The sequence below is a fragment of the Porites lutea genome, chromosome 1, assembly GCF_958299795.1.
Source record: "Porites lutea chromosome 1, jaPorLute2.1, whole genome shotgun sequence".
NCBI lineage: Eukaryota > Metazoa > Cnidaria > Anthozoa > Scleractinia > Poritidae > Porites > Porites lutea.
This window is the reverse complement of record NC_133201.1, coordinates 32,278,764-32,300,843: the sequence shown is the minus strand read 5'-3', so window position 1 is coordinate 32,300,843 and position 22,080 is coordinate 32,278,764. Positions and strand designations below refer to the sequence as shown.

Here is a 22,080-nt window from a genome sequence, read left to right as displayed (position 1 = left end):
GCAGGCCAGTCATTTCAGTGTGTAAAAGGACCTAAGGGGCTACCAGACGCATTTTATGGATGTGAAAAAGCCAAGATAACTTCTTGGCTTATTGATTTATTCACATGTATAGGACAGTGCATTTAAAGCCACGTTTAAGTTCTAAACTAGGTGTTTGAAAGGAGTACCATTTTTTCGCAATGGAAGCTACACAAAAGAGGAACCTTTTCTGTCCAAAAAAAATGGTTGGATAAACGGGTAAGGAGTTGGACCTGGGACGGAACCTCCCTGGGAGTGAAACTTTTGTTACCTTCCCTCCCCCTCTCCCGGAATGAAAAAAAAAAAAAAAACCTTTTGGCTCTATCAGTGCTTAAAAAGCTGCTCCTTGAGTAAATATACATAAACTGCGACAAGATATGGAAGATTAATGAATCAAAAATGAATTGGGGTCTAAGAGTTATGTTAAAAAAGAGTATTAATATCGTATTTCACGAACTATCTATAACTTCTTCTTATGAATGCAATTTTTAGATTGAGGACTACCTCAGACTGGATAATGGTGGAAAGGTAACCAGTTCCTTGTTTCTGGGTTCAATCCAACAAATAATACCATACTAACTTTCACGTCAAACGGAAAGTATTTATTAAACGCAAAATCGAAACAAACGTTGAAATGCTAAACAATCATGCTCCTTTGTTTTGTGCTCCTATTCCTTAAGCTTCTTAAGTAGACGGTGACTGAAATGTTTTCAGGCTAGTTTAATTTTGGCCTAAAATTATTTTGGGAGCTTAGACTACACCTCAGTATTTATAAAAAGTCACCGTCTTAATTACCAAGTAAGAAATCGATTTCGTTTGGTAAACAGCGTGTGTCGTGTTAATATCAATGCTAATGTCTCTTCATTTCAATTTCTCAATATTCTAAACTGTGGAAACGTACAGTGTAAACGTACGATTTAATACGGAGTCAGTGGCCCCATTATTATGATAATTAATATCTGATTTTTTCACCAGCCTTTTATCGTCTACGGCATATCAGGCTGTGGTAAAACTTCTATCCTGGCCAAAGCTTTTACTGCGTCTCTTGAAACCTGGAATGGAGTCTATACTGGAAGGTAAGCTTGGCAACTTCGATATAAAATCTTTTACGGTGAAACTGTGAAAGATAAGTCTGAAATTATTGCTTAAAATTACTATTTGAAAACTATGATAAAGAGGGGAGGGGACCTGTTACGGACTTTCTGACATGCGTACTTTGGTCTTTATTCGCCATATGCTTTGTGCAGTCACGTTAGTATCGCAACCCTCCCTTTTCCCTCTCTATAGTAGCATGTTACTGTTCTACTTTCAGTAAATTTTTCTATATTGCATCAGTTTGGCTAATGTTATTGAATGAAAGGGGCCATGGGAGCTGCCCCTACCTGTTTATCATAAACTTGCCTGTCTCCTGCAAGCAGAGGGCTCAGCTTAGAAGAAAAATGATAGGAAAGAAGGACACCTCTGCCTGCCTCCCATGCGTTTACCGTAATTCTTGCACTGGGCTCTCCTCAACAACCAGTAACATTTTAGTCACGTACAGAACCGGTTTGCGCGATATAACAACTGTGAGTTCAGAAATTTCCAGCGTGCAGTCTCCACAGGGCATGCGCATTCCGCATTACTTAACAGAGCCGGTTTTAGAAACCAGTTAGTTTCGACCACAAATGTTGTCAGCAGCTACATGAAAGAACGCGGGGGATTGAACAGCAAAACTTGCCTGTTGTAATTTTATTTCACTGCCACTCCTAGAGAGTTAATATGAAGCAAGATGTTCTTGTATAAAGATAGATCGATCTGTTGATTATCTTTATTAAGGTTGTATTCTATTGAACCATTCTTTGCAAAACAGATTGATATCGAACGTTTGCATTGCAAAAAGCGAAACACAGATCTACTATCTAGTATCCCGCCTACTAAATTCAGTAGTGGATCCAGACTTTAAGATAAAAGGGGGAGGGGGGGAGGACGGGTGGCCCTGGTCCCTCCCCTGGACCTGCCACTATGATTTGTTGACTCCAAATGATCAATATGTTTGTAGTCCTTTTTGTTTGACTAATTACAACTGTTCGCCCAGTTAGGACTACTATTTTGTTATAATCAACCTGTTATTTGAATCTTTTAGGCCAATCCATCTTATAAGATTTATTGGAACATCACCCTCTTCGTCAAATGTGAGATCTCTGCTGATTAGCCTTTGTCAGCAGGTAGGTTTGTGCCGCGACTAGTAGACTACAGATAGTATTCTTTCAATGGCTTGGAAGTGAAGAAGCTATACATATTTAGCGGTCTCACAAGGGAGAGAACAACACCAACTGATTTGCACTGGTTCAATTAATATTTCTCAGCCAACATCCAAATTAAGTGAAGATTTCAGTAACATATGTACAACCCATAATTCTCCTCTTTACCCCTAAGTACTTCATTTATATTAAGAATTTGCCTTGTGCCATTCTCCAATCAACGCCAAATCAAAACTGTCACAGAAATTCACTTAAACATTTCTTATCTTTGAAGGGAAAATTCGCGTAGGTGGTTGGTCTTTTTTTTTTCTGTATGTACGGGGGTTATTATTAGGGTATAGATAGGATAAACAGCACATTTGCTTGAAACTCACTTCGTTTGGCAGCCAACAACAAGAAGACAAACAAACAAAATATGAGGCATTGAGTGTTAATGATATATGAAATAAATCATATATGAACTACGGAAATGAAATGAAAATGAAGAAATGATCGTCGCAGTGAACGCAATTTATGCAATTGCGTAAAGAAGCCTGAAAAAACTTCAGGACTTCAACGGGGTTTGAACCCGTGACCTCGCGATACCGGTGCGGTGCTCTACCAACTGAGCTATGAAGCCACTGACGTTGGGAGCAGGTCAGTTGTGGGTTCATATGTTCCCGTGAAAGAAATGAGTGTTAATGATATATGAAATAAATCATATATGAAAAATAAGGCATTTATAGGCAAGGCAAACTATTGCAGAAGTCTAATTAAAATGCAAGTTACCACATATCTAGTTCCTATTTCTTCAACTATTTTCTCTTTATATTTTATATCTTTGTAGCTGTGTCTCGTGTTTAAAGATACATCGTCATTGATCAGTGACAACTATGATCGTCTGGTTGCCAAATTCCGTTCACTTCTCCTGAGGGCGACACCAGAAAGACCACTTGGTAAGTTTATTTTAATAGGGGAGAGGAGGGGGGTGTTAGTATAGACTCACAGAAAAATAACAATAAAAGTAATCTTGTATAGTGATCGAAGAAGAGAAGCTAATCTCTGTCAAGAACTCACCGAGTATTTTCTTTTTAGTTTTGTTCCTCGACTCACTGGATCAACTTTCTGATCAAGATGACGGTCGTGCACTCAGGTGGCTGCCGACCAGCTTACCAAAAAATGTGCACATTGTAGTCAGTACTTTGCCAATCACAGGAGGCTGCCTTGCTGTTTTGAAAACCAAACTAAAGCCAGAGAACAATGCCGACTTTTATCTTGAGGTATGCTTTTGATGGCGGACGCAGAGAAGTGTCTTATTCTACTGCCGCATCAAGCAAAAGTTCTATCATGTTGATTTACACTTACTTTAAAGTACAGATTTTATTACAGGCGATGTCAAGAACGAAGAAATTGCGACAATAGGCAGTTTAAATACAAGATTTCCTGAACCTTGCCTTGTATGTGTAAACGCTGAACAATTTATTTTTTGAGGGTTGTGGGGGACAAAACGAATAATCATTGCCCTCCGGTGCGTACAAAAAGAATTGTCAATCTACGTACCTTACCAATGTAAATAACCTCCTCTGCTGAAAATCACTCAGTAAACGATCCTGGGTACAGGGGAAACAACGGCAACGACTGTTGTTTCCTTTCCACGCCCTTGTCTACGATAACTTAAAAAATCCTTGTGTCTAAATAGGTTTCATGTCTGGAATCAAATGATGCTGAGAGCATTCTGGACATGAGGCTAGAAAACGCCAACAGGTAACAAGAAATCCTAGCTGGTTGCTTACTACAATTTAGTACTTTTGGGACAGAAGTTTAAAGCCTAGGAAATATGCGGATATGCAACTGTTCATTCGTGACGCTCACGGTTTATGGTTTACATTTTTTTTAGTTCAGGTTCATAAAATAAAATTTCGTGTTATTTCTTTTACTCTGACTACAATATTTTGACTGAAGGTACTGCTTGTAATGTCAGCCACTAACAAAGTTCTTGCAGTTAGCAAGCGTAGCTTAATTGTACAAGAACAAAATTTTCTTTATTTGTGCCGCAGTTTTCATTGTCAGAATTGTAAAACTCTACAACTTACAATATTACCTGATTATCTTAATTTGTAATTACATGTATAACTCCAGTCTATTAATTTCTTTATAATTATAACAAATCAACCAATGCCGTTTGTTATGTGGAGTCCCTTTCTTTTTTTAAATTTTTAATATCTAACCGTAGGAGACTAACACTGGAGCAAAGAAAACATGTCCTGGAAACGAGCACCAAGCCTACGGCGCTCTACATGAAACTGGCTTGTGACACAGCTTTACGTTGGAAATCCTTCACAGAGGACACACACACAAAATTAAGGGCCACAGTCTCAGAACTAATCATACAGTTGTTTGAACGGTAAGTACTTTCTAAAAAATATAATAAACAAGTAATTAGAGGCCACCTACCGGTTTCTCAAATAATTGAACATGAAAAATAAAGCGGGATTTACGCAGTATCTGTTGTCTGGGGCTCGTTAATAACAGTTTTCTATCTGTAGGGGCTCGCAAGTAGCATAAACTAGTGTCCCTAACAGGGTCGTGTTTACATTGCTAAATTATGTAAACTAGCAGGACAGCCCAGGGTATTAGAGAACTTCCTGGTCTTTTAGATATTTGCCCTCAATCGAAGGGGTATGAATATAATAAGTGCAATGAAAGCCGCACAAAAGGAGTTATATCCTACAACCAAACAAGCTTGTTGAAGCACGAATAGTGCAAGCTGATATGTGCACATTTGATTGGAAAGTTGCACTTTGGCTAACCGCATTGTATTGTCTTTTCCTCTTGCCAGCTTAATCACAAAGCATGGAGAACAGTTTGTCCGTCGAGCCCTTGGCTACATCACAGCCTCCAAAACTGGACTGACGAAATCCGAGCTGGAGGATGTGTTATCATGCGATGATATCGTACTTGCTGATGAGGTGTTTAAATATCACGTGCCTCCCATGAGAAGGCTTCCTCCACTGCTATGGACGCGACTCAGGAATGATTTAGGTGAGGACCGACATTATTGACCACTGTAAATAGGACAAAACAAGACAAAACAATCAAACTAACTAATAAGCTAAACAAAATCAAAGAAAAAAAATAACATCACACAAACAAACAAACAAAAAACAACAACAACAACAACCAATCAACGGTTGATCTACATAATATGCTATATTGGTGTCATAGGTGATGAAAGCATATTTTTGTCGTCATTTGGCACCAATTTTTCTCTCCTACACTGTTTGGATTACTAGTAGTGTGTTTATCGAGGGTGAGTACCAAAAATGTTCACCACAAAGTAGATGTTCATAGATAAAAGGAAAACATAGTGTGGTTGTTAAACAAATGATATTAGAATCTAGGGACTGATTTTGCATTTCGGTAGGTCTAATATATCCGGTGTTTTTCGCACGACAATGTAGGCTTTATCAAAGACTCCCTTCAAATTTACTACAAATCTTTTGTGTCATTGCACTCGCCGGATGGTGGTGCCTTGTAAAGCCTCCGCCCCTTTTTCTTGTTGAGGGGGGTCAAATAAACCTATTGTGACCATCTTATACCGTATGCATTTGCAGGTGGATACTTGGTGAAGGTAGCGGCCGATGGTCACGTGGTCTACAAGTGGTATCACCGACTGTTTCTAGAGGCAGCAAAGAATTACTTTTTGAGTGACAAGCCTTTTACTGACTCGCTTCACACGGATTTAGCAAATTACTTTAATGGAAGGTGAGTTAATAAAGCTAAAGCAGCAATTCGCAGAAATCGCTTGAGATAAAAACAACAACAACAACAACAACAACATCAACAAAACAAAACAAAAAGAAAAAAGACAGGAGAAAAATGACTTAAAGAAATTGTCCCAGGATAGAAATGTTTTTGGAGTACATGACATCTCCTCATGTGTTTTGAAAAGTGACTTGCGTACAACTTTTTGTTTTAAATTAAATAATCAGTATGTTATTACTTTGTCTGTGATGTCAGGACGTTCCCACAATCTGAATGTATGTGTGCCAGCGTTGGTCCGAAGACCATAAACCCGCATTTGGGTTGAACAGGTTATAGCGTCAATCACAATTCTACACTCGTAATACATCTTAAAATCGCTGAAGGAGTGAATCTGTCAAACTGGATATCCATACACGGTTGTTAGAGAGAAAAACTGGAAAAAAGGTTTGAAGAAGTAAGAACTTACGTCTTTCTGGGCACTTGAGTCGGACTGCGTGGTCGATTACTAAACAAAACTAACGCGCACGCACCGAAATCTATGACACATATATAACTTCAAGAAGGCGGAACACAGGTGCCGCTTAGACGGCCTGAAACAGGCAACAAAAAACGAATAATAAAACCTATTAAAGGAGGTTTATATAGTTAAGATTTTTTCTTAATGCTTCAATCTGTTATTCCTTATAGATGGGCGAGAGAAGCAAAACCATACACAGACAAAAACGGAAAAATATGTAGTGCGTTCCGAATGGTAGCGGATCAACCGCTGATTCTGAGTACAGAAGTCAGGCAAATGGCGAATACGGAAGATGGAGAGAGTGGAGCAAGATACAATTTGCGCAAATTAAGCGAGCTACCGTACCACTTAATACGATCTGAGATGTGGAACGAATTTGTTGAGGTAAGGATTGATTGAGATTGATGAGTTCTGTGCAAATGTTAGAGTGTTATGTACCGGATATATCAGTAATATGCAAATAAGCTTTTTTTATTTTAATTCATTAAAGACAGCTAAATTATCAAAGAGATTTTTTTCTGTGGAATTCACCTAACATATTTTGATCAATTATCAGAAGTAAAAAATATGTATAATGATAAGAAAATAAAACGGAAAAATTTTTAGAGAGCTATGTTTAGGGGCGTGTAATTCAACGCGATAAAATTATCGATTAATAACTCTCCAATCGGCGAAAATTGTCCAGAGGTTTTTCATGGGCATGATGTTTACAAACAAAGTTTTTTTCCTAGAATTTTTAACTGTGCAACATTGGACACCACTGTTTTTTTCGTGAATGAATTTCGAGATAAAAGGCGGTAATTTAAAGCTTTTTTTTCTACAATAGTTTTCTATATTATTTTCAAAAGACCTACATAATTATAATACATTTATGAATATGATTCCTGGTTTAACGGGAAAAAAAAGGAAAGGATCATCTCAAAACGAAAGACAAGAGAAAGTGAATTAAACAATACGCGAAAACATTTTTTTTTATTTCAAGAAACAGTTCTCAACAACCCAGGAATTTTTACTATTGATGTCTGATAAGAGCCAATTATTTATCATTTTGGGTTGGTTATTCACGACAAACAAAGTGAAAACGGTGTTTAACAATACGGCGGTTTTAGCCCTTTTAAATTGGGTTAACTCTTAGCATCGCTTTTTGTTTACAGCTTCAAAAATGCTTACAGCCCAGACAAGAAACCAGTCATTAAAATAAACACCTTACAAAGGAGGCTCTCTGAGTTCCTTAAACTTCTGTCAAAGTCAGAATTTGTTTAAATAACCGGCTCTTAGTTATTCATTTATACCACCCACATTGTTAACAATTTAGAGAATTTGAAAGTAAATCTGAATATCCCGGAAACTCTTCTCAAACTATGAGCGTAAGAAAGTTCTCGATGTCTCCTTATTATAAAGCTTTAGTGTACGATTTTAGGAATGGACAGCTGTCAGACTCACAATTCACAATTCCAGATTTAAGCATCGAAAATATTAAACACGTAAATTCGTTTCTCTGTACTCCCGAATTAACTCCTTAATCTCTTTTTAAATATTGAATTGGTTGCCTCTTGCCAGATGAGCCTCTTAACCATGCTATATTTCATTTAGATTAAATTTGATTTTGATGTTTGTGGGCATTAATAGTGCCTGAATAATACTAGCCACAGAATCTAAAATATGCTTGAAAAACATGATATAGTAATCAACGATTTCAGTTTTAAAATGATTAAAATGAACATTTTACATATGCGCATACTCAATAATTGACAAACAAAATAAGGTGCCTTTCCATACTTTATTGTCTCTCTTTCCCACCGTCGACCATACGCTCTTCTCCAAAACTGACAACTTGGTTCGTTTATTCACGGACTTTTAGTGTACGATTAAGCTTCTAACTGCCAGAAGGCACATACAAGATATCTTTTGACGAACTCTTCTTGAAAAAACACTTTTCTTTGGACGTAGACATGTTCTTCCCCCCAAAAAACAAACAAACAAACAATACATTACTGTATGGCTCAGACAGTTGATGGCATGAGCCATTGGTCAGGTATTCCAATACCACGACACACGTACTTTTGCTGAGGGATTTAAACTGCTCAAAAGGTTCAAATGTATTGCTTTATATTCATCGCCAGTTCATGCCGTCTCTTTATAAACTATCGCTCCATGTAAGGGACCTCGAATTCCGGAATCCGGGAGAGTTTTGCTTGTGGAAACCGTAATCCAAGAAAATTTGGCGTTTGGAATCCGGAATCCTGGCCTTTGGAACTCGGAATACAGCTTAAGGAATCCGGAATTCCACTAAAGATACGGAATCCGGGATACAATTTCCTCTGACAAAGACTGGAATCCAGTACCTGAAATCCGGAATTCAGGGCGCGAAATCTAGAATCCAAGACTGTCTTGGCTTTCTTTAGGTGGGGCGAAAATTTTAGCCAAGCTCTATATAATTATCTTTGTTTTGGCGCGCACACCTTGATAAGGAATTTTTATCTTGTGAATCCTTTGTACATAGGCAGCACCATTTCTTTAAATGCATGCCGGTAATTCCTTTGTCTGTAAAAATATACGCAAGGATTGAAAGCAGAGTTGGAGAGAGCGAGTAAACCAGACCAGAAGTGCCACATGCTGTAGTGCTTTAGGAATATGACAGGAATGGTGATAATAGGTACCCAACAAAGACAGAAAAGCCCTACAATAAGCGCAACTGTCTTAGCGACCTGCTTCTCTCGTTCGCGCAATTCACCAGATATTTTCATATGGCTTTGGTTGTCATGCAACTGGCGAATTTTAGACGACTTAAACCTGACTGTTGTGAAAGTTACAATCCCACTGATGACGATAGCGAGAAGGCAGGTTATGGCTCCAAATGTTCTAATATAAAGGGAAAACAATCGCTCAAAGCGAGAATATAATTCCAGAGCGGAAAAAACCAGAGATGTCATCCATATGAGGCCCAAGAAGGCTTTCAACTTTGAAGTACTCATTCTCAGTTTGTGGGTAATAGGGCTGCATATCGCCCAGCAACGATCCATGCTCATTGCAGCCAAGATTAGGACCGAAGCAGTGATAGAACAACGTAAAATGACCATGGAAGTAACTCCTACAGTACTCACTGAACAGACTGGCGCCACATCTTGGGAGAGCACCGAGATCATCAATGGAATTGATATTGCAGTTACTAGGAGATCAGCCAGGGCCAGGTTTGCGATAAGAACTCCACAAATCGTTTGCAAGTTCGGAGCTCTTTTGATAACTAGAATCGTGATCGCATTGCCTAAAGATCCCACAAATGCTATGAGACTGCAGAGAACTATCGCAGCAGTTATATCGATTGCTTTCGGTGAAAAATCCTGGCAATACAAAACGGCAGATGTTTTGTTGGGAATTGTCATTTCAAACTTTTAAGAATCACTTGTGTTTTTAGGAAAACGAACTCCGTTAAGCACGTTTTTTTTGTTTTTCAAGAAAATAAATAATAAAAGAGAAAATTAGATGTTAAGGTTTTCTTAAACTTGGGGCTTAATGCACCTTGCAGTGTCGAGTCCTTGACGAGCACTACGCTGGTAATTTGTCAGTCGTCCTGTTTTCGCTTTAAAACGGCGGCATTTTTTTAAAACCAGCGGGAGAATTATTAAACACTTTCGGCTTGCCTCAAAACAAGTCACTCGGATTAAAGAGTCAAGGTTAAATAAGTTGTTGCTTAAAATAAATTCAGTGTTGTGCTTATTGGTCTATGAAGCCTTTTCACTCACGTGGCTAGCATCTATGCAACTTGTAATTTAGTTTAGTGGAGAAAAAGACAGGGCTTACATAAGAGGAGAATTCAACTCCGACAGGATTAGTTTGGAACACCAAGACGGTCACCGTTTCATTGTCTTGTAAGACCAATATGGCCCCTGGGACATGAAAACGCGAGTGTATGATATATCCATTCCTTAATTAAATAAATATATGAAAAAATACTAGGCAGTTTGATAAAATTTCGCTAGTGTAGAAAATTATCTAACAAGAATTTGAGCTGAAAAGAAAGTAGAAAAGAAAACGGAAAAGAAGAAGAAGGAAAAAACAAACCATGCATACACGTCTACACTAATGAAAGCCGATTTTCTTCGCCCGAGGAGTTTCTTGCTCATAAGCAAAATATATTAAGGGCAGATAATGTTGCTAGTTGATGACTTAGATCTCTTTCTTATAGATTGTGTGCCAGATTCCATTTCTTATCGCCAAGTGTAAAACTGGGAAAGCATTTGAACTAACTTTGGAACTATCTGAGGTAAGTAATCAGGGCTCCAAATCAAACCACTGCTGGAGACGAGCTAGGTTGCGCGTGGGCTTAGGGTGAATGTCTTTGTTGAACTCAGGCGATATAACTGCGATTTCCTCTTGTGGGAGGGGGTGGGGACGAAAAGAAAAGGGAAGAAAGAGAAGAGGGACCAAACCCGTTTTCGGTGCCCCCCCAAAATACCAGTACCATTTGAAGAAAATTTTTCACCGACATTTCCGTACAAATGGTAAGCGCTCCATTTATACGTCATAGAAACAAGTTAATTATATTACAATATAAGTGAAAGCCCACAAACAGGTGGATGGCACGGGAAAGATCCATTCGGAGCTTTACAGTTACGTGACTAAAATCATATTTTATTGTTGTTCAAAACAATAAGGCTTCCTTAAAGTGCAGTAAAGACAAAGCAGACTTCATTGAGGATGTGTACAGCTGTATTCGAGCCAACGCCCATCAGTTAACCCAGTTTCCAGAGTTAGTGCCTCAACTTTGCCTGAATGAACCGGATAAATCATACTGTGACACTTTAGCACAAGTAAGTCAGTGTAAAAACATGGCTGTTGAAGGATAAAAAAAAACCCCATCGCTGTAGAAATTGAAAACCCATCGATGCGAGATAATTTGGTTATGACATCAGCGTACGCTTGCCTGCCCGTCCGTACAGACACTGGAGGTAGAGGAGAGGAGATGCACGCTGGGAGTGCTATACATGGACCTTCCGTTTGTCTTGGCGAAAATGTAACCAGTTCAGATGCAACTAACAGATTTACTCTTCTTTAAAATCAGGCATTTACTTTTGAAAATGTATGTTAGGCAGCATAGGAAACGTTAAGTGTATCGTAAATTGCATTTTTCTTCTTGTAACCAGATGTCAAAATATTGAGACTCTCCGATGAAAACTTGGCTTATTGTACTTATAATAAACTCGCCGCCAGTCACACATCTGTGAAATACATGTATGACACCCACCCCTCCCTCCATTGAAGGTTGTTATTCTGAATTTTGAGCATCGTAGTGTACAAGGGGAGGTGAGGGATAACAAGCACAATACCACTGAGAGGCCATTAAAGCCCTATAGAGGTACATTGTCTCAAGTATATTTGAAATTGGTGGTAACAGTTAAGTGACAATGAGGTCATTTTTTCTGTTTTTTTTTTTTTTTTCAAAAAGGAATATCTGAAGACTACCAACAATTCAGGAGGTAAGAAAAGCTACTTATTAACCGAGAGTGAGGTCATTACAGGGAAATCTCAGCTTGAGGCCATGATTAATTGACCTCGCTATCGCTCGGTCAATACATCAAGACCGAGGTCCAAGATTTCCCTGTAATGACCCAACGGACGAGGTTAATAAATTATTTGTTATATGTCACCGAGGATAGGCCCTATCTGGTATAGTGGAGATGTTGTGGTTGATTCCATTTTTCTCTGTTTTAAAGCCGATCGTTATCACACATTACTACAATTAAGGAAAAAGACTACTTTTGATTGACCATAATTAAGGGCACATAATTAGTTCTGATTATTTGTTTTCTAGGTAAAAAGATCGCTCTTTGGCAAGACTTGACAAAGCTCAACGCCCAGAAGACCAACGTAGCTGCATTTAAACATCCAGCACCTGTAAGAAAATGCGTTTTCTCCAAAGGATGCAAGTACCTGGCTACATATGATGCAGATGGCGTGCTGCGCGTCTTTATGGTAAGAGTAAAAATGACTCGTGAAGTTACCAATCTTAGTATTGTAACTATGTTGTAGATACTTGTTTGGATTCTTTAACAAGTCTTGAAGCGTATCAAAGCTGATACAATATTTTGTAAACCTGCACATTCAGTTTCAAATGAAGAAATTAAAAATGAACTTAATTCAAGGATCACTGAAGTGTGGGCTTGGTGGCATGGACAAAGTAATAAGTAAACAACGGAAATAAATTAATAGAACTTAAACAAAAGATAATAAAAGAAAAAGAAAAAGAAAACAACCTGAAGGCGGGAAAAAATAAAATAGTAAAAAAAAATAAAAGTAAATAAAAAAGGGAAATCAACTATGAGTTGATACTTTTATATTTTCTCCCGAAAAGATTTTGTCTTGAGACGTCACGAAAATTCAGCTTAGGTGCTTACCATAATTAGCATAAAATCGTGCTCCCTAACACCGCAAACCACCCGGTTGGAATCTTGTGCATAAAAATAAAACTATAAAGTTTGAAGGGGTGGTCCTCTAAGAAGTATATCTGAAAAATTGATTCCCCTCAAATAACATTCCATATTTTCAAAAGCGCGAACCGTTTGATTTTCTATAAACGGAATTTCCGTTTTTCCCGTGAAAATTATAGGTAGCCTATGCTCGCCTATTGCAAGGGACTTTTAAGTGCATGCTTCATGTACGTTCCAAAGATCTTCCCTTCCTTACAATGCAGTTGCAAGACCATTTCGAACGATAAATGTTCTTTTTTATTTGTTTTGTTTGTTTTGGTTTTGTGTGTGTGTTTTTTTAATTTACGTTTTGTTTTGTGTTTTTTTTCTTAGGTCGCCAGTGGTTACACCGTTATGTCAAAGCAATGTGAATGTAAAGTGATAGCGTTTCCCCCCACTATTGACCAATGCCACTGGATTGCAGTCGCCGGCACAAACTCTATCGTTCGTTATGGCCTGGGTTCTGGTGGAAAGTACGAAGGTTGGTATATTATTCGATGTGGTTATAATCCCATTCGAAATCGGTCATTGACACGGACGAAAACTCCACTACATGTTGTAGGGCACACAACCCCTTTGGGTTTTAAAATGGAAAAAACAAAAGTACCATTTTAAAACGATCTAAGTTATTCATTCTTTAAAACGACTTCGTTGTTGGCTGTCCAACAAGTGGCCAATATACTGGCTATCCATCGAGACACACTTTCGGATTATATGACCGACCAACTTCCAAAAAGAAATTGGTGGGATAAAATGCAGTTAAAGAATACAGTTTTATAAAATTTACCATGCGTAAAGTTTTACTGATTACTTAAATTTCGTAGTTGAAGAACTCTTTGTGGATTATATTTCTTTGAGCGTTCCCCACGGTTAATTAATCGCATAATTTGCATGGCATTTTACAGGGACTATCTTGCAAGAAATAAAAGTTGACTGCGATATCGACGACAGAGCAAGCATTGTCATCATCAAGAAAGGAAAAGCTTGGGAGGTAACTAGAACCACTGGAAACAGTCTACGATTCTCTTCTCTCCCTTTAACGTGATCCCATAGTGCGAGCTTCCCTATCTCCCAAGTAAATACACCCTGGCATAATTTTAAGCAATTACTATATATTTTCTTTGTCTCGTGGCATTCATAGAGACCGTTGTTAAGTTAGTTTTACGTAGCCTAACAGAGTTTTTTTTAAAGAAGGCATTAGACATAATTACATAAGAAACCTTTGGCAACGACGGCAGCGAAGACAAGGAGACCGTCACTAGAAAAAAAAAACAAAAAACAACAACAACAACAACAACAAAAAAACAGCCACAGCAAGTAAGAACAAACAAACAAAAATCATGATGAGGGACAAAATGAACAGAAATTTATCGAACAAAGAACAGTTTTGAGCGTGCTTCACACTTCTTTAATTTGGTTCATTTCGTTGCCACCACTGTATGACCAGGAAAGTTGAGCATAACTAGATGTTACCTTTTCGGTACGTTGAAACAATCCTTACGAAGTTTAATAAAAGGAACTAACACGTTTTCATTTTCAAGTGACATTATTTGCTGTCGCCGCCATCGCAGCTGTCATAGTTCCTTGAAATATTCACTTATCATGCTAAAATCTTTGCAGATTTTCCTGGCGACGTCACATGGTAAATTACGCTCTTACAGTACCTCACCCTCTTCTCGCGGCCAACCTGTCTACAAAGAAGAACTTCCAGTAAGCAAGTTAGCCTATTAATTAAATCATTTCAAGGCTGTTGTGGTTTTTTTGGGTGGAAAATGATGTTGATTTGGGAAGGAAATAATTTGGAGTAGGAACGGTTTACACATAAACCAGTCATATAGTTCGCTAATGGGCTCAGGTGCAGTTTGTTGTGGCGGTAGATTTTCTGGTATTTGTTTACTAATTATTGAGTTGATTAATTGTAATTTTTAACAAAATCCAAATCCAACATTTTCCAATTTAATTTTCCAAAATTTAAAACATCCTCTCCATAATTTTTATTCATTAATTACATTCGTAATAATAATTCTCCAAAAAATTAATAATTCATTTCCAAAAACGATTCAACCATGTAAGGACTGCAACTTAATTGAGTCATTTTTTGATTGAATGAAATTTGGCTACATATTTTAGTAAATTAATTAGGGCGGACACAAACGATACACAATGCTTTCAACGACGTGAGACTACCCCCTAAACATAATGGTGTGAATCTGCCAGCAAACTCGTTTTGACTCCTTTCCTTCCTTTGCCGCTGACTGAACAAGGCAAGCAAACAAATTCTTCTCTAAAATTTACGGATCATTATGGTATGATCGTTATTTACTTTGTATATGAACGCTAAAACTTTAATTCCTTTAAATATTTATGTTTTTTTTTTTCATATAGAGAAGACCCAAGGTTCTCACTTTTTCTCCAGATGGAAGTTTACTCGCTTTCGGTTCAGACAAGCTGTACTTGTGGAACGTTAAAACTCAAAAGGTTTGCAAAGACTTTTTCATCTTATTTATTTATCCCGTGTTCAATATTATCACTCTCGGGAACAGAATTGATGACATATTTCTTATACTAAAAAGGCTGGCTGTCACATGGGTGTCTCCACTGACCCGCGTTTTTTAATTATCTATTTATTTATAGCTTCAGACGCTAACTTTAGTTCATTAACTTCAAGGTCCGTTTCAAACGTCGTGTTACTGCCGTGCCGAACTAAATTGATCGAATTAAATTCGACTTTAGCACGGCAGTAGCGCGACGTTTGAAACCAAGTCGAGCTACTGCCGTGTAGCACGGCAAGCTTTGCTGTGCTGCGCGGCAGTAGCTCGACTTGGTTTCAAACGTCGCGCTGCTACCGTGCCGAACTCAATTCATACATTATAAATACATAAGAATACATTTAAAAGTTTGCTAAACCGTTTATTTATTTTTGTGTTTTGTTTTCGGCAACAGCCGTTCTATTCGATTGAATTAAATTTGACGTCTGAAGCCAAGTCGTGATAGTGTCGTGCTGCAGTCGAGCTACAGTCGAGCCAGCTTAGCAGCTTAGTAGTAGCACGACGTTTGAAACAGGCGAAGTAATGAATAGTTATAGTGACAGTATAGCCCTCTCAAAATAAAAGGAAAAAATGGACAAAATTTGTAATGCGATCTCTTCGTGTATTTCAACATAAAAGTCAATTTGTTCTGATCATCATATCGTCCTATATTTAACAATTGTTCTACGAGTGCGCGTTGGATATGAGATTGTAGAGAGCCAGCGAGGTGCGTAGCACCGAGTTGACTATGATCATCTTATATCCAACAAGCTAGCACGAGTGGAATAATTGTTTTATTAAAGACGCCCACAAAATATCGAGAATTCTTCCCGACATTATTTGTAAAAACAACCGATCATCAGCTTGTTTTTAATTTTTAGCAGACGCATACAGTTACATATGTGGTGAGCATGGCATAATGGCTCATATACCATGATAGCTAAGCTAATCAGAGCTCAATCAATCGCATAATCCAATAATTCATAGTGGTAATTGAACTGAGTGGAGTGCAATTTGTATAGGTAATAGCATGATTTGTAGTGATATTTGGCATAAATACCACGAGTGATATTTCGAAATAGTTGTACCTAATTTCACGAGCCGCAAGGCGAGTGAAATTTGAGACAATTTTGAAATATCACAAGTGGTATTTATGCCAAATATCACGTACAAATCATGCTATTATTTGTTTATACTACTACCCACAAAAGGTTTGTAATTTTCACATGTAGGTATTTCAAATTAAGCTGAAATACCACTGCTCTAAGCCAATTAAATTGCAGAAATTTCTCGTGTAGTAGTATAAGGTGTGAAATCATACGCGTGATTTCAAAATCGAACGAGCGTGCAGCGCGAGTTCGATTTGAAATCACAAGTATGATTTCAGACCAAAATTGCACGACACGAAGTTCAATTATCACCTTATTACATCCATTCTGAAATAACAGAATTTAGTCAGTACTAATATTTTATTGATCGAGTAGCCGGTTTGTTAAAAAGCCGGAACAAAAAAGCTTTTACATCTCATTTTGTTTTCTAAACAGAAATGATGCGATATATATAGAACAAAAATGGTGCGATTCAAAACAGAAATGATGCGATTTAGAACATGAATGACGCAATTTGGAACAGATGCTATTTAAAGCAAAAAATGATGCGATTTAGGAATAAATCACACTGCTGAAAGCCAATCAGATTGCACGGATAGCCAGTGATTTCAAAGTGGATGTAATAAAGTTTTTAATATTCCTGATATTGTTAGTGGTAAATGGTTTTACGGCCTTTAGTAACCCCTCCTCTTTTTGTCTTAAGGATGTCAAAGTGCTAGAAACCGACAAGAAGGTAGCTCCAAAGATGGATGGTGCGACCTTGAGCTTTTCAAGAACTGGGGTTAAATTAGGAGCTGTTCTGACAAGTGGAACGTACATTTGGAACTCACAGTCAGGTACTTCTTTTACTTCAGCGTTTTCTCGTTGCTAGGCCAACACCTCGTTTAACTCACGTTGTTTATTCATGATTATTATTATTTTCATTGATGATGATGATGATGATTAATATTGATGTTCATATTTTTTTGATTAACTTGAAAATATGTAATCTTCAACGTTTTTTTTTATAGGAAAACTCCTAAAGACACTTGCAATGACTACGCTAGGTGTGGAGTTTGTTGTGTTTTCCCCAGAACTTGATTACATAGCATCACCTGACCTCAAAGACAAAGAGGATGTCAAGGTATCATCGCGATGCGCCCTGATTTTATTCTTTACAGGCTGAGAATATAAAATTACTGTTTTCGTATCATAAAATTTGTAGAACTAGAATATTAATATATCAGTTTGAGAGCACTGGCTTGTGACGAGATATTCCTTGGCGGAAGCAAATCTGTTTGGCGTTGCAAATAATTTATCATCGACGCACCGACAAATTCTCCAAAATACCGTACTGAGTACGGTATTTTGCGAAACGTGTTCCAGGGGCGGATCCAGGTTTTTTTTAAGGAGGGGGTGCACTCGTCTCTTGCTCTACTTCAACACCAATAAACCACATAGTTTTCTTTTTGCAGAATACCAGCTGTATTAGAAAACCGCAGGTCATCTCGGGGGAGGGGGGGGGGGGGGGGGGGGCGCACCCCCTGCACCCTCCCCCTAGATCCGCCCCTGAGTTCAATAATTGTTTTATGATTCATTCGTTATCTTGGGTGCTTTATGTTGAAGTTAATATTACCTAGGAAATGCGAAACCTTCACTGTACCCTAAAATCAGAAAGGCAGACTTGGTTTACAGCAAAAGAACTCTTGTCTCGATTGCGCAGAAAGACCATTGCACGATGAAGACAGTTTTCTGCAGTGATTTTATGATCTCTTAATTATTTTAACAATTGGTGTGATATTATCCAAAATATTTTCTTTGTTCTTTTGGCTTCTTTGTAAGAAGGTAGCTTTTCAAATTTGGCGCTTTGGACCTTAAAAAGGTCCCAGCTGTGTCGCCGCATTCTGGGCGATGAATCAAACCTGTTTTCAAGAAGATTTCTTATAAAGTTCCTCTAAGATATAAAATGGAGCAAAACGTAGAACGAACAGAACAAAATGCATTGGCAGACACGGCTTTTTAGTGCCAATTAACCCTCGGACGCACAAGGGGGTGGATGCCCCCGCTCTCTCTCTCTGAGCTTTTTCTGAGTTTTTTCCTAGACGGTCAAACATTAGCACCTGACTTTCTCAATAGCTGTTCACTTATCCCTCTCGCGAATTTTGAGACAAGTTTAGTGATGATTATGAGATATGACGTCATAAGTAGCAGGTGGTCGAGCCATTTTTGAGTAAAAATGCATGTTTTTCAACTTTTTTCAACGATAAAAGTAAAACTTGTGGCTAAAATGAAGCAAGGTACTTAGTAACGTGTTATTTTATATGTCTAGGACAGAGAATTACCACTTCTATCAGTTTTTACGTGATTTATTATTTGTAGTAAAATCCAGCGTGGCGGTCGAAATGCCGACCATGTTTGGTGACGTCACAGGTCTCCAGCAGCGCCACCACTCATAAAATATACCTCATCTTGTAGAGAAGACCAAAGGCTTTCCACTAAAGGTTAAATCTTTTCGAAATATTGCAACATATAAAAAACTCTAGGGAGGGGTTTCATTAACTCCCCCCTCCACACACACACACACGTGGTGGGGGGTATGACTTTGCGTGTACGTCCGAGGATTAAAGTTTGATATGTTATTGATTACTTTTTCAAGGTATTCTGCATGGCACCAAAGCCGTATGATAAACACCCTGAATGGGAAACCCTAACAGCTCATTCAGCTACAGTTCGACATTGTTGTATTGGTAGCAGGGAAAGTGGTCATCCTTTGATTGCCACTGCATCCGATGACAGCTCCGTTCAACTATGGGATACCAGAAACATGCCATCACCCAAAGTCGTCAAATTGCCGGTAAGTAAGGTCAATAACAATAGTGTAAGGATTGTCTTTTTGAAACAGCAATATCTTCTTCAAGATCGTCGTCCTCCGATTTAAAAACTGTCCATGTGTGGCTTACGCCCCTTTTCCTTTCAGAAGATTTTTGTTGCTTCCTTACGTACACATCCCAGTTCCTAACCGAACATCTTAGTTCTACGCTAGGTAATTCTTTATATTTCCTGTGCGGTAGCTGTCTATTTTGAGCAGTATTATTGCTATTACGAATAATGCACATGCATGAAGAAAGGATTTCTTTTTCAATTTGATTACCCCAGTATCAATTATATAATAAAATATAACGTTCCAGTACCTCTAATGCATTGCAAGTTGTTTAAGACACCAGCTTAAAATGTTTTACCTCGATCATATCAAGGGATAATTGTTTAAGGGTATCTTCCCGTCATCACTGATATGGGTATAACGAAGGTACGGTAAAAGAAGTAAAGAGTAGCATCTCTGGGGCAGTTCTTTCCAGTTAGAGGTGCAAATCCATTTTTCGAATTCATCTTAACAAATGTCTGGTCCGTACCCCCATTTCAGGTTATTCCTTCACTTAGGATCACGATTATGTTACACTGCTTCTCTACTTTCTTGTGGGTTCGCAGCCTTGCTTTTACCCTAATTACTCCTTCAGACATGAGTGTCAGTTTGCTTTTAATTGCCCAGGATCACGACGGTACAGTTCTAGCTTGTTCATTCTCTAGCGATGATAAGTTAGCTGTGAGTTGCTCTGCGACTGAGACATGGGTTTGGCAAGCCTTCTCACCTGTGCACAGACTACACCAACTCCATCCAGCCTCGGGTGCCGGAGGTAGGACACTTAGACCAGGTAGAAAATGACCAAATGTTGTTTCACTGTTAACTATTAACTTATCTGTTCAATTTATCCATTGCTCTTGTGTGAGTAAAATAAAACCAAAAAAAAGTAGCCACTCTGGTCGATTTTGTATGGGAAAACCGACAAAAGATGGACAGCTAACATTAGATATATTAATCCTGCTATATCACAATCTAGAGTGAGATTCGAACAGACCTACGCGGAGGAAAGCATTTATTGATTTTTACTTCTGATTAAAAAAAATAAAAATTTGGTGCAAAGTTTTAAAATCAGAAAATGAATTCTTATTGCAATTATGACTTTCCCTGTTTTCGATAAAGAAAGTTGTATTTATTAATAATTTGAAAATGGAATAAACGCAAGCCTTCTCTAAATTAACTTGAGACATGGTTATCCAGAAGGAGAAAGTCCTCAAGCATGCAGCAGGCTCCATGTCAAGGTTCCGTCCTTTGTCTGACAGAATATAATTGTTGTCTCACAAGGGATACTTTTCTCAAAACCTATACGAATAAATTATTTGTTTCGTTCCTCAGAAAGCGGCTCTTATCCTTGTTTCTCTGAAGACAGTGACTTTGTAGCAGTGTTTGTGAAGACCGGTGTGGACGTTTGGCATCTTAAGTCTGGAGTGGATCGTCATGGATCTGATGCAACCCTAATTATGGGAGCTCACAGGTAAATATTGTGATCCAATAATATCCAATAAAGGACTTTGTAACTTTAAATTATTGTTATGATTATCGTCATCATCACTATCTTCATCATCATCATTATTATAATAATAATTATTATTATCATTATCATAAATTATCATTGTAATTAACATTTTAATTATCATTATTCTCACAACTTGTTCATACGAAATAATAGAGGTCACAGAGTGCATTCGTGTCTTTCGTATTTCCCACAAAACACCTTGTTTAGCACCTAAAATATCAAGCAATGTCTTAAGCAACGTAGAAACAAAATCAAAGGGGTGAACAAGCTGTATTATGGAAAGTCCTCGAGTGGAGAATTATTGATTAATAATTGAGTTGTACTAAAAACTTAATTTCTTGACAGAACTCTTACCTTCCTTTCCGTTCGCCACCTCTTCACCAAATTCACATCTGATGGTCTGTATTGCTGTTTGCTGACCGAAAGTGAACCTGGTACAGTCCGTTTGTACCTGGCAGTGAATAAGTTCGCCCTAGATGAGTGGGCGAAACACGAGCTAAAGGCCCCTCCACCAAGCGATTTGAATGATCGTGAGGCTTTTGAGCAGAGATTTTCAGTGGACGAAGGAAGAAAGGTATAGTATAGTTATTTCTTTAATTTGTTATTTAAAAGAAAAGAAACTACGCACTACTCACCACGCAGATAGATACCTAACCAACAGCAGTGTGCACTACACCTGAAAGAACAGCACCTACTGTAAATCTGAAAACTTCTCGATAATCACCTAACCCTTAGCTTTTCTTTGTACTCTGTAGTACCTAGGTGATGAACTGCGCGTAGTACACCAATCAGCTCTTTTTTTTATAGCATAAAAGGCTTCTATACCAATCCTATTAAAGAGTATAAAGGCAAGAAGGGAAAAGAGGACTATATGGCCAAAGTTCTCGGAACGAGGTCACTTCTCAGTTCATAATCCATTATTAATTGACTGGTAAGGCGTGGCGAAGAGTAGAAATGTCAAATACTTATTTATTACCTTTACGACGTGAGTAGGAACATAAATCCAAACATAAGGGCCCCCAAAAAGCTCGCAGAAACACTAATT

General features: G+C 38.1%; 2 protein-coding genes across 2 annotated transcripts in view; one reads left to right on the top strand and one right to left on the bottom strand.

The window, feature by feature from the left end:
* The window catches only part of LOC140948625 (NACHT and WD repeat domain-containing protein 2-like), a 29,964-nt gene that overhangs the window by 6,454 nt on the left and 1,430 nt on the right, over window positions 1–22,080 (top strand). Inside the window, exons 5-28 of the mRNA XM_073397893.1 lie at window positions 511–546; window positions 994–1,094; window positions 2,141–2,222; window positions 3,085–3,193; window positions 3,333–3,517; window positions 3,937–4,001; window positions 4,471–4,641; window positions 5,077–5,279; window positions 5,852–6,002; window positions 6,690–6,903; window positions 10,706–10,783; window positions 11,175–11,330; window positions 11,966–11,996; window positions 12,332–12,492; window positions 13,320–13,467; window positions 13,892–13,977; window positions 14,607–14,696; window positions 15,372–15,464; window positions 17,327–17,459; window positions 17,634–17,746; window positions 19,259–19,456; window positions 20,150–20,294; window positions 20,855–20,993; window positions 21,381–21,609. Coding sequence (XP_073253994.1) covers window positions 511–546; window positions 994–1,094; window positions 2,141–2,222; window positions 3,085–3,193; window positions 3,333–3,517; window positions 3,937–4,001; window positions 4,471–4,641; window positions 5,077–5,279; window positions 5,852–6,002; window positions 6,690–6,903; window positions 10,706–10,783; window positions 11,175–11,330; window positions 11,966–11,996; window positions 12,332–12,492; window positions 13,320–13,467; window positions 13,892–13,977; window positions 14,607–14,696; window positions 15,372–15,464; window positions 17,327–17,459; window positions 17,634–17,746; window positions 19,259–19,456; window positions 20,150–20,294; window positions 20,855–20,993; window positions 21,381–21,609 — 3,117 coding nt within the window. The remainder of the gene's footprint in view (window positions 1–510; window positions 547–993; window positions 1,095–2,140; window positions 2,223–3,084; window positions 3,194–3,332; window positions 3,518–3,936; window positions 4,002–4,470; window positions 4,642–5,076; window positions 5,280–5,851; window positions 6,003–6,689; window positions 6,904–10,705; window positions 10,784–11,174; window positions 11,331–11,965; window positions 11,997–12,331; window positions 12,493–13,319; window positions 13,468–13,891; window positions 13,978–14,606; window positions 14,697–15,371; window positions 15,465–17,326; window positions 17,460–17,633; window positions 17,747–19,258; window positions 19,457–20,149; window positions 20,295–20,854; window positions 20,994–21,380; window positions 21,610–22,080) is intronic.
* On the bottom strand, window positions 8,997–9,902 carry LOC140922604 (galanin receptor 2a-like). The gene has a single exon (XM_073372588.1). The coding sequence runs from the start codon at window positions 9,900–9,902 to the stop codon at window positions 8,997–8,999; it is 906 nt and encodes a 301-aa protein (XP_073228689.1).

Coding starts and splice junctions, on each gene's coding strand:
- LOC140922604 (XM_073372588.1), bottom strand. CDS start 9,902: ATGACAATTCCCAACAAAACATCTGCCGTTTTGTATTGCCAGGATTTT.